The 12905-nt window shown below is 47.9% G+C and overlaps 1 protein-coding gene across 2 annotated transcripts in view; it reads right to left on the bottom strand.

Annotated features, from left to right (window-relative positions):
* Positions 1–12905, bottom strand: part of LOC146799835 (uncharacterized) — a 400555-nt gene that overhangs the window by 92618 nt on the left and 295032 nt on the right. For both annotated transcript variants that reach the window (XM_085624020.1, XM_085624019.1), the window contains one exon: positions 284–467. In XM_085624020.1, coding sequence (XP_085480146.1) covers positions 284–467 — 184 coding nt within the window. The remainder of the gene's footprint in view (positions 1–283; positions 468–12905) is intronic.

Below are 12905 nucleotides of genomic sequence, written 5' to 3'. Positions count from 1 at the left end.
GTAACATAGCATGACATAGCATTAAGGCTCAGACTCAGTTTGTCGGACGGGTTACTGCACCGTGACGGATATCCAGCCGCATATAATGGACTCTTAAACGGCGACGGGATATCCGTCACGCTTATGATGGAGCAAACAGTCTCCAGACGGAGTCAGGCCCTCTATGAAGGACATGATGTAATGACATTCTGTAGTTAGTTTCACGCCGGTCAAATGGAGACATATGCTGCCCCTCAGGTGAATAGCAATGCATTTATGGTTTCTACATGAGGTTTGTACTCACCAAACTTGTGTATGAGAAAGCCACGATCGTAGCAGAGAGCCGCATGTTTAAAGCATGTTTTATTTTCAATGTCAAAGAGAACGACATCCCCGGGTTGTACATCTTCCTCCGTCTCATATGTCACAGTGCGAAATAAATGAAATGGCCATTTCAGCTGATAGAGACTGTACTCGGTTACAAGTTCCTAATTGAACAAAATGTATAAACATAAAAAAGCCGAGTCAAATGACGGTTGGGAGGTTCACTGTCTATTCACTTAAAAAAAACACACAAAAAAACACAACGTGTGCATTACGTGGAGTTTCACACATATTAGGGCTTCACGTTCAGGGATCATGATTCCAACCAGCTTATCAGAAGAAACATGCAGTCATCTTTTATAAAGCCTGCAGTAACAGTACAGTGCTTAGAAACGGCACGAGAGCCTTATGAAGCGTTATATAAAAGGTAAACTATTATTACAAATACGAAAGCACTTGATTTATATCTTGGACCTACTCATCCTCGCCACAACCATTACAGTTTTTTCCTTCTTTCTTTTAGTACTTATCGAGCGCACATAATAGAATTCATTGCGCTAGGCAGACCGGGGGCTGGAATTGTTAGCATTTTTGTCTATTCACAAAAATGGGTCGTGCATCCTCTGCATGAGAAAAGAATGCAAAAACAAATAATGGAGCCAGCGCTGCAAGTACATCAACACAACAAAGGACGGGAGGCAGAGCCCTCTGCTGATCAACAGGTGATGCAAGTACATCAACACAACAAAGGGCGGGAGGCAGAGCCCTCTGCTGAGCAGCAGGTGATGCAAGTACATCAACACAACAAAGGGCGGGAGGCAGAGCCCTCTGCTGAGCAACAGGTGATGCAAGTACATCAACACAACAAAGGGCGGGAGGCAGAGCCCTCTGCTGAGCAACAGGTGATGCAAGTACATCAACACAACAAAGGGCGGGAGGCAGAGCCCTCTGCTGAGCAGCAGGTGATGCAAGTACATCAACACAACAAAGGGCGGGAGGCAGAGCCCTCTGCTGAGCAGCAGGTGATGCAAGTACATCAACACAACAAAGGGCGGGAGGCAGAGCCCTCTGCTGAGCAGCAGGTGATGCAAGTACATCAACACAACAAAGGGCGGGAGGCAGAGCCCTCTGCTGAGCAGCAGGTGATGCAAGTACATCAACACAACAAAGGGCGGGAGGCAGAGCCCTCTGCTGAGCAACAGGTGATGCAAGTACATCAACACAACAAAGGGCGGGAGGCAGAGCCCTCTGCTGAGCAACAGGTGATGCAAGTACATCAACACAACAAAGGGCGGGAGGCAGAGCCCTCTGCTGAGCAACAGGTGATGCAAGTACATCAACACAACAAAGGGCGGGAGGCAGAGCCCTCTGCTGAGCAGCAGGTGATGCAAGTACATCAACACAACAAAGGGCGGGAGGCAGAGCCCTCTGCTGAGCAACAGGTGATGCAAGTACATCAACACAACAAAGGGCGGGAGGCAGAGCCCTCTGCTGAGCAACAGGTGATGCAAGTACATCAACACAACAAAGGGCGGGAGGCAGAGCCCTCTGCTGAGCAGCAGATGATGCAAGTACATCAACACAACAAAGGGCGGGAGGCAGAGCCCTCTGCTGAGCAACAGGTGATGCAAGTACATCAACACAACAAAGGGCGGGAGGCAGAGCCCTCTGCTGAGCAGCAGGTGATGCAAGTACATCAACACAACAAAGGGCGGGAGGCAGAGCCCTCTGCTGAGCAGCAGGTGATGCAAGTACATCAACACAACAAAGGGCGGGAGGCAGAGCCCTCTGCTGAGCAACAGGTGATGCAAGTACATCAACACAACAAAGGGCGGGAGGCAGAGCCCTCTGCTGAGCAGCAGGTGATGCAAGTACATCAACACAACAAAGGGCGGGAGGCAGAGCCCTCTGCTGAGCAGCAGGTGATGCAAGTACATCAACACAACAAAGGGCGGGAGGCAGAGCCCTCTGCTGAGCAACAGGTGATGCAAGTACATCAACACAACAAAGGGCGGGAGGCAGAGCCCTCTGCTGAGCAGCAGGTGATGCAAGTACATCAACACAACAAAGGGCACAGGTGATGGAGAAGCGACTTGATCTAAAAGGTTCAAGGTAGAAAGCTTGATCCTGGTCCACAAGGAAAAGTTCGACCAGTCATGGTTCCTGCCATGAGTGCTCAATCAGAATTGGTTGATCTACAGCTAACCAAATATAAACGTGTGTATTGTATTAGAATAGGAATGACCCCTGCCTGGTACATGGCCTGGTTTCCCTGTCCTGTAATGATTTTTAGCCATCCACTACAGCTGCAAGGCTGCTGAGCAGCAATATCACTTACAATCCATCTATACGAGTGAAGGGCCCAAAAACTCTCACCTTTTTCAGAAGGATGGTGTCTGTCAGGGTGAGCTAAGTCAGCCTGACAGACACTCTTCTGTTCAGGTCACGCAGCCAGGAGCTAGACATGCGCTAAATGCACAGGTTCCTTGCTGTGTGAGCTAATATTGGTCAAAAATCGATTTCACAGTCATGTTGGTGTGACCACCTCAGCCTGGCAAAAGTACCTCATGGCCCTTTCCTTCAAGACGAGTGTGAGCATCACTAATAGCCTTGGACCTTTGCACTTCGATTTTAAGCCCTGAAGTGCCCAAGGCCGGGTGTCAATTATTGATAGCAAGTCTCACTGACCCTATCCCACTCTGACGATTGAGGGGCTGCTGCCTTCCCTCTGACGTAAACTCCCAAAGTCCGACACCACCTTATATAGGACCCTATCCCATCTCAGGTCATGAAGGCCGCCATCTTCCTTAGATCAGTTACAGAAGCCGCCATATCACTGATTTATGCAGAATCATCCTCATGTCTGCCTTTTAATGCAGATGTTGCCAGACTAACTGTCTAGCACCTGCAATATCGTCAAAGCTTTTTGATTAATGATATAGATACGGAATCGAAGGCGGCATTCATCTGCATCAAATATCTACTTCTCACCATGTCAAGGTTGAATAAGAGCACATAAAGAAATATAACCAAAATATGGTAGTCTGAAATGATGTCCTTTTGCCTTATATGTCCGTAAGGAGATGTATGAAACATACCTTGAAGCACATAATCTATCAGACATTCCAAAACTTCTTTCAATAATTAAAATCTGATAAGATTTAAGATAGAAGCACTGTCCCTTGCCCACTTGTCAGGAGAGGTCCTTCGCCCAGACTCACTCAAGATTCTGCCAAAGACGGTCTCTCCTGCTACCAGTACACTTTACAATTCTCAGATGATGCATCTCGCCTGAAGACTGAGGCTGATAAAGCCAAGTTCCGGAGGAAGACCGACTGACTGCTACCACAGTGTATGTTTAGCCCTTCACAGGGAACGCAGTCTTCACACCTCCTCTAGTAAAGACAGCCTTTGCTGTCAACAAGGTATGCAGTGCGTCTCTTCTCCCCAAGAAACTCTAGACTGCAAGTTCTACCTTTCATGCTCTCATAGTATAGCGCATTGAAGAGGGTGTAAGGTTGTAAATTACATTTTAATGACAAAGCTAGATATCATCATTTTATTCTTGTTATTCATAACTTGTTTTGTTGCTTTTTTTAATAATGTTTTCTGAAGTTGTTTATGTCCTGAGAAACAGATTGGCCCTGTAGTAATAAATACTTTTAACTTAAGTGTTAATTCTTCTTAGTACAGTGGGGCATATGTACAAGGACTGGCGATAACTATCGCTAATGCTAGTTAGCGGCAGTTTTTTTTATCGCCACGTGCCGCTAAAAACTATTCCCATGGTAGCGGCGTATTTACAAGCCGTCGCAACATGGCGATAGTTTCAGGGATCGATGGTGAAAACTACTGCTAACGTTACCAGGATGGGGATAGGAATTCTGGCATTAGCCGGCGCTAACCAACGAAAGGCTCATTAGCGGCAAAAAGACTCACGTTAGTCAGCCCAACGTTAGTTTTTGCCTCCAATGCAAAAATAGCTAGTCAGTCAACCTCAAATAGAAAATAAGCTTACAAACCAATAAAATGCAGAATGGAGCAGCCAGGGCCAAGTGCAGCATACATCAACAACACCTGCAAGCCACCCAACATCCAGGAGGACCAGGATGAGAGCCCGTATGCCTTGCTTGACCTGCGTCTGGAGCCTGGATGCCTCGATGGATTTGCGTCTGGAGCCTGGATGCCTTGCCGGACCTGTGTCTGGAGCGGGATGCAGAGGAGCTGTGGAGTCGATGAGCCGTGGTGGTAGACATTGAGGCGTGACGATCGCCCGTACCTGGTGGTGAAGTCTGGCCGGTCGCATGGAGACACGTTGCCGACCTGTGTGAGAAGACCGCCTTGCGCCCTTTGGAGCTGTGAATGGTAGAGGTGCTCCTGCGCACCAATGTAGAGAGATCTGCATAGCAAAATATGATGCACCACTACACCGGGGTGCATGGAGGGGATTAACAACGGTGGGCGGCGCCTCTCTGAATCACGGGCCGGATGATGTTGGGCTGGCCAGACACTGTGGAGGGTGAAGCCCCTGAGCTGTGCCAAACTTATGTGGCGGGAGCGCTGCAACTTTATGCCTAAGGGGACCCTGCTGCATCAACTGCATCGGGAGGTTCACAAGCAGACTTGAGAGCGACTGCTGTACCCAGGCTTGTGAAATACCACCTGACTGAGGCTCCTGCTGGCTGAGTCAAAGATTTGGATAGAGTGCAGCGGATTGCGCCACAGTGTCAATGTCCAGGTAAGGAGAAGGTGGGACGCATAGCGGCGGAGCCCCGGGGTTCGAGTTGCCCAGGCCTAGCACCTGTAGATGACGCAACCCCAGTAGCGGCTAATCCGCTATGGCGGAATTGCGTCGCCCCATTGCTTTCAAGCAGTGCAAGAAGAGGAACAATCACCACATGATGATAACTTACTACTGTAATTGTGCTATGTTTCCTTTGCGGGTGGGAGGGTGGGTAAGACTGCTCCAAACATGGAGCAGGGCAGAAGCGGATTGGAATGCCCACTAAAGTGCGCATTGACTGTTTGGACGGCTGGCCCAGGCCACCCAAAGCAGTCATGCGCACTTCCCTGTTCGCAATGCAGGCTGCATTACAGCCTGCAAGGAGAACATGCCCACCATTCCAGCCCTTGGCTGCATGCCTTGTCCCGGTGCCAATTACCAATCCCACCGCTGCATCGCAGTGTTGTGATTGGCTCAGGGGAGGGAGCCTGGCAGCCTACTTCCTGTTCCTGGAAGAGTAACGAAGACACGGGACCCAACTTAGAGGTAATACTTCCCTCATTAAAATATTTACAACACCCGTTCACACACACACACCCCCCCCCCGCGTCCACGCCCTATCCAGTGTTCGTTGCGGCGTTTACCACCTCCCAGATGTCCAGTCCCCCAACCTAGCATTACTCAATGGCGGCCGCTATGCGGCCATGAGCAGCAGGCGTATCACTAGTGTGGAAAAAGGTATATATGAAGTTTGACGCACACCATTACATCGCATTCCATTTCAAGGCATACTAATACTATGCATATTGCAACAGTAGGGAGGGTGGTGCATAGCAGAGATGTCAAAATTACTATTCCCACTTCAGTGAGTGCAACCCTAAAACTAACCATTGCACCCCAAACCAAACCGTGAACCCTAAAATTAATCCTAGAAGCCCCAAAACACACACTAAAAATAAATCAGATTTGACCCCAAAACACCCCCCAAATTTCATATTTGACCCCAAAACACACCCACATTTCCATAATTGACCCCAAAACACTCGCATTTTCATAACTGACCCCAAAACACACCCCAAATTTAAAATATTACCCCATAATACACACCAATTTTCAAATATTACCCCATAATACACCACAATTTTAATCTCGAAATCTCGACACCCGAAACCCGTACCCACCCTAAAAACTTAAAATTACCCCATTACTGACCTTACAATGTGTTGTAATGGAATGCAATGTAAAGGCACCTGCGTTATTGGAGTTGTGTTGTAAAGGCATTACAATGTAATGCCTGTGTTGTAATGGATTGCTCTCGTACCAAAGCTAAGCCATAGGCAAGCCCGTCTGCCCCTGGACTGCCCTCAGCACTGAGGACCCATTCTCTCGGACACTCCACCACTATGATGCCAGCATCCTCCTCGCCATCAACCCTGGACGCCGCCTCGCCTGCCAGGACCAACTTTTGCTCCGGACTGGACATCACCATTGTCATCACTGCCGGCTACTGAATCACCCGCAAGGACCACCCCGACCGTCCAGGAGGAGGCTTTGCACACTCCGACTGACCACGCACTCTAATGACCCAACGGTGAACATGGTCCACAAACTCCCAGATCCGGACCAACACCAAACCCATTCTCTGCGGCACCCTCATGTGCAGGCCTCCCACATTCTCCGATACCATTGTAGACCTCATTGCACCTCAGGCTCTCCCAGCAACCGACAACATCCTACTCAGTGAACTCAAGTTGCATCTGGACAACCCCAGTGACCAGAACACCACCCCCTCCTGAGGAAGGTCCCCAACATCAAACGCAAGCAGCAAGTCACCGCAACAATTCACATAGCAGGGCACACGGTCGAGCTCATCTCCTCCGCCAGCAGGAACATCAGGTTTGTGACGCCACTGCAGCAATGCGTGACTTTAGCGCAGACAGATACGTCAGGATTGCAGATGTATCAAGTCATTACTTGCATCATGGAGCGCTGTTCAGTGAGTACAGTGCATCCGTGGTGTCTCAAGAAATAGTGTAAAGTGTTGCAACGCTGTCTAGTCGCAGCGCTGCAACACTTTATGACCCAAGAAAGCGCACTCTCTCATTGATGGTGCGCATTCCTGCCCTGTGGTTTGTGGTAGGGCAGCACAGCAACATTGTTTGCAGCGCTGTCCAGCACCAAAACCTGCTGAAATGAGGCCCCAAGGGTTAGCTCCATTTTTAAGACCAGCTATTTTCTGGTCTTAAAAAAATGTCTAACTGCGGTTAGCGGGTGTTTTTTTGGTCCGCCTAAGTACAGGAATCCCCTTGTAAATATGGTAAAGTGGGGTTAGCATCCGTTTTTGCATGGGAACACCTCTCTTGCATATAGTTATTGCTACCAGAAGTGGTGCTTTTTACTAAGGACGATTTTGCCAGAAATCTGTAGCTAACCGTGGTTAGCGACAGCTTGTAAATAGGGCAATAAAAATGTTGCCGCTTACCGGCAGAAAAGTGCCGCTAACTCCTTGTACATATACCCCAGTGTTTGATATTCTGAATAACAAAATTAAATTTGCTGCTGGTTCCACTGTGCCCCTGATCCTTTATGGGATTTTTGGTTACCCAAAAACAATACTGCTATGTCAATTACACATTGAATAGTGTTTGTGGGGCTACACTAACTTGTCTTTCACATTCATCGCTGGTGCATTGAACCAAGTTCGCTCATGTCACCCATTGGTGGGAAACAATCTTTCAAGTTTAAATGAAACTCCAATCTCTTCTTGCATTGTGGAAAGTAGATTTTTTATTAAATATGCAGTAATATGGACCCCATCCACAACAGCCTCCAATGGTCAGCTCAGCATCAGTCCTTCTGACCATGGAATACCAGTCACCAAGCAATACCCAACTATTCCAGAACCACTATGGTGATTCCAGAACACCACATCACCTTCCTCAACTAACACAACACCCTAGGAAATAAAACTAACTAATGCATATACATTCCTGGAAATGGAACCTATTTACAATATGGTATAAGTTACAACAGCACAAAATATGGAAATCCACAGATTTTAAATGTAATCTTGTAAACGCAACGGCATCTTCTTTATGCATTGTGGTCTCGCACAATGGTCCTCAGGTGGCTTCCCAATCCAAAGAACATAAACCCTCACCCTCCACCGGGGAATATCAAGCTATCCCGTTAAAATTCCAGATCCTGTGATCACTCTTCTCAGCATTGTTGAATACCTTTACCACTCTCAAAGGCTGACTAGAGTTAGAATTATTTCCCTCTCTTCTTGGACACTTTACTTTTACCCAATCTCCAACTGATGCTGTAGTCCCCGTCACAGATTTCCTTTTCCTTCCTTTTCACCATCTTCACACTTTCCTTTTCTCCTCACCCTTCCACATCACCTACTCTATCTACTTTAACTCTTCTCATTCACCCATACAGGATAAATCATGCTGTTGGGAATTCTTCCTTTGAACAGTTGGAATGGGAGTCAAACAGTACTCACATACCTTCCTCCTCACTTCACTCTACCAAACCACACCACAGGCCAAAGATCGTTGTATACTCTTTCAACACTTTAATAAAGCGTTCCACTATGTTATTGGTTTGAGGATGGTACAAAGCTGCCATTTTATGTTTTATGCCTTTTGTTCTCTAGAAGTCCTCAACAACCTCTGAGATTAGCTGCACAGAGCCTTCACTGCTTTCTTTAAAATTAGGTTAAATCCTTACAGCCCCTCATGAGCAATTTCCAAGATCCTCTTCCGCACTCCCACTGGAGGAACTAATTGTCGCCTCTTTTGAACTTCTCCATCACTTATGCTCAGCTCATCTTAGTTTATAGAATTTCTTTAACTCGTTATTCTTGCCATCTTCTAGATTCCAACCTTGGACAATATTTTCCTCCACTCTCTTCAGCACCTAATCCATTTCCCCAGCACCATCCTATTCCTCACTGCAAAAAGCCATTTCACCTGTGTCACCACCTTCTACAATATCATTACAAATTTAATTACAACCTTCCTCTGTTGGCATCCTTGACAAGCAGTCTGCAACCATATTTTTCTTACCACTTACATACTCTACTTCAAAATGAAACTGCATGACAGATAACCACCACCTCGATACGTGGGCTGTCACATTTCCTTCTAGACCTCTTCCTCCCTTAAATACGTACAACAATAGGCCCCACACAAAATATTTTAAATGACTTCCCCATGTAACAGGCTAAAGCCTCTTTCGATGACTGAGTACGATGTTTTACACCCTGTAGTCTCCTGGATGCGAAATGAATATGCTACTTACCAGTATGCATCTGTTCTTGGCATGTAGGGCTGCTGACATTCATATCTGTGCATAGATCGCCGCCTAGTGTTGGGTCCGGATGTTTGCACGTTGTTGTCCTGAAAGAGTCTTCGAAGTATCCTGAGATAGGTGACTCCTCCCCTGGACCACAGTGCGCATGGGCATCCTCTCCATCCTCAGATTGTTTTTCGCCATTGTGGCAGTGATGGAGTAGATACAGAAAGTGATGACCATGCTATACAGTAATTCTGAGAGCTGCAGCTGCTACAGGCGCCGGGGAGGAGGGTGGGCAATATGAATGTCAGCAGCCCTACATGCCAAGAACAGATGCATACTGGTAAGTAGCATATTCAGTTCGAGGCATGTGGGCTGCTGAATTCATATCTGTGCATAGAATACATAGCAGTACCTCCTATTAGCGGCGGCCACCAGTGCCAGCTGCAGCGGTCTGAAAAAGAGTTTTGAGAACAGCCTGTCCTACAGCTGCCTGCTGTTTTGAGTGTACATCTACACAGTAGTGTTTGGTAAATGTATGTATAGTGGACCATGTGGCTGCTCTACATATTTCCTGTAAAGGAATGTTTCCCAGGAAAGCCATGGACGCCCCTAACTTACGTGTTGAATGGGCTCGTGGGGGAATCGTTAATGTGCGTTTAGCCTTTTGATAGCAAATTTGAATACATTTAACGATCTATCTAGCTATACCTGCTTTGGAAATGGCGTTGCCCTTGTGTTGTGGAGAAAAGGCAACGAAAAATTGTTTTGTCTTCCTAAAGACTTTAGTTCTGTCTATATAGTACATGAGGGCTCTTTTTACATCTAGTGTATGGAGCATTCTCTCTGCTACGTTTTGTGGATTTTGAAAGAAAACAGACAGTTCTATAGTTTGATTCATGTGGAACTGTGATATTACTTTAGGCATGAATTTGGGGTTGGTACGAAGTACGACCCTGTTTGCGTGAACCTGTATGAATGGCTCTTGAATGGTTAGTGCCTGGAGTTCACTAACTCTTCTTAACGAAGTGATTGCCACTAGGAAAGCTACTTTCCAGGTGAGGAATTGAATCTCACATGAGTGGAGAGGTTCGAAGGGTGGACCCATTAGTCGGGTGAGGACCAAGTTGAGGTTCCACACCGGTGCTGGTGGGTGTCTTGGGGGAATTACCTGTTTAAGTCCCTCCAAGAAAGCTTTGATGGCAGGCACTCTGAACAAGGAGAGGTGCTGCCTGTTCTGGAGATAGGCTGCTATTGCGGTTAAATGGATACGTATTGAGGTGTGTGCCAGATTGCATCGGTATAGGTGTAAGAGGTAACAGATTATATTTTGAATGGATGCGTCTAGCGGGTTAATGTCATTGTTGTTGCAGTAGATGACAAACCTCTTCCATTTAGCTGCATAGCAGGCTCTGGTAGTGGGTCTCCTGGCCTCCTTAATGATCTCCATACAGTCAGGTGGCAGGTTTAGGTAGCCAAACTCTAAGACTTCAGGAGCCAGATTGCCAGGTTCAGCTTTTGCGGATCTGGGTGCTGAATTTCGCCATGGTTCTGCGTTAAGAGTGCAGGTTTGATCCGCAGCCTTTGATGCGGCACCACGGAAAGTTCTAGAAAGGTGGTGTACCATGGCTGGCGCGCCCATGTGGGAGCAACTAGGATGAGTGTTAGTGAGTGCTGTCGCAGTTTGCGTGCCACCAGCGGTATCAATGGCGCTGGGGGAAAAGCGTACGCAAATCTGCTGGACCAGTTCATCCATATCGCATTGTCCTGCGACTGTGGATGTGGGAACCTGGCGGCAAAGCTTTGGCATTTTGCGTTTTCGTGTGTGCCGAATAGGTCTATCTCTGGATGACCCCACTGTTGGAAGTACGGTTGGAGTACTGACGGATGTAGCTCCCACTCGTGCATCTGGTGGCTGTGTCTGCTGAGCAGATCCGCCATCTGGTTGTCTGGAGGTGTTCCGCCATGAGGAATATGTCCCTCTGAATGGCCCACTTCCACATGCTCTGAGCCAGATGAGACAACTGTGGAGAGTGTGTTCCTCCCTGCTTCTGTATGTAGTACATGGCAGTTATGTTGTCCGTCCGGATCAACACGACTTTGTTGCACAAGTGTACTTTGAATGCCTTCATTGCCAGGAAGATTGCCATCAGTTCTAGAAGGTTGATGTGCATCTTCTTTTGTTGTATTGTCCATAGTCCCTGCACTGTGTAATTGAGTACATGAGCTCCCCATCCCTGGAGAGACGCGTCCGCCATTAGTATTATTTGTGGAACAGGCTCCTGGAACGGTCGGCCCTTGCAAAGGTTTTGTGGATTCCACCAATGCAGAGAGTTGTATGCCCGACCGCTCACCAACACTAGGTCTTTTAATTGCCCGTGAGCCTGATTCCATTGACGTGCCAAGCACTCCTGAAGCGGGCGCATATGTAGTCTCGCGTGTGGGACTATGAAAATGCAGGAGGCCATCATGCCTATCAACTGCATGAACACTCGCGCAGGAAGGGAGTGTTGAGGTTTGAACTTCGAAATCAGCATCTGCATGCTGTTGATCCTCACTAAATTTGGCTGAGCTGTGGCTATGGTCGCACCTAGGTACTGTTGTATGTGTGCGGGTTGGAGATGTGATTTTGGGTAATTTAGTGAGAATCCCAGACTGTGAAGAAGGTGAATGGTGAGGGACATGTGGGTGGCACATTGCTGGGCTGACTTTGCCTGAAGAAGCCAGTCGTCCAGGTAAGGGTAGACATGAATGGGTTGTCTCCGTAGATGTGCAGCCACTGTAGCTAGGCACTTGGTGAAAACTCTGGGTGCTGTTGTTACACCGAAGGGGAGGACTTTGAATTGGTAGTGCTTGCCCTGAATAGTGAACCTGAGATATTTCCTGTGTGACGGGTGTATGGGGATGTGGAAGTACGCATCCTTGAGGTCGAGTGTGGCTAGGAAGTCTCCCTGTCTGAGCAGCGGGAGAACCTGCTGTAGGGTGAGTATGTGGAAATGCTCTGAGAGAATGTAGTGGTTGAGGGGTCTCAGGTCTAGTATAGGTCTGAGTGACCCGTCCTTTTTTGGTATTAAGAAATACAGAGAGTACACCCCTGTCCCTTGCTGGTGGACGGGCACGACCTCTATTGCACCTTTTTGCAGCATACTTAGCACTTCTTGCTGCAATAATGCTAAGTGCTCTGAGGACATAGGACGGTGCTTTGGCGGTATTGTGGGTGGAGTGGAGGTTAATTCGAGACAGTAACCGTGCTGGATAACATCCCTGACCCACCTGTCCGTGGTGATGGTATGCCACGTGGACAGGAACCGCTGGAGTCTCCCCCCGACAGGTGTTATGTGGTCGGGGGGAAGGGAGAGGGCGTCACTGTTTGTTCTTGGGTGAGGACCTGGTGTTGCCGTAACCGCGTCCTCTGCCCTTGGTGCTGGAGCCACGATATCCACCTCTGTTGTTTTTATCATAGGTACTCTGTGTGCCCCCTTTATTGTATGTTTGCTGTGACCCCTGTCCTCTAGCCGCTCCCCTATTTCCGGGGCGACGAAAGGAGCCACTACGAAATGTCTGCGTTTGCAGAGCC

This window comes from Triturus cristatus, chromosome 8 (assembly GCF_964204655.1).
Source record: "Triturus cristatus chromosome 8, aTriCri1.1, whole genome shotgun sequence".
Lineage (NCBI taxonomy): Eukaryota > Metazoa > Chordata > Amphibia > Caudata > Salamandridae > Triturus > Triturus cristatus.
This window is presented reverse-complemented; position numbering and strand designations above follow the sequence as displayed.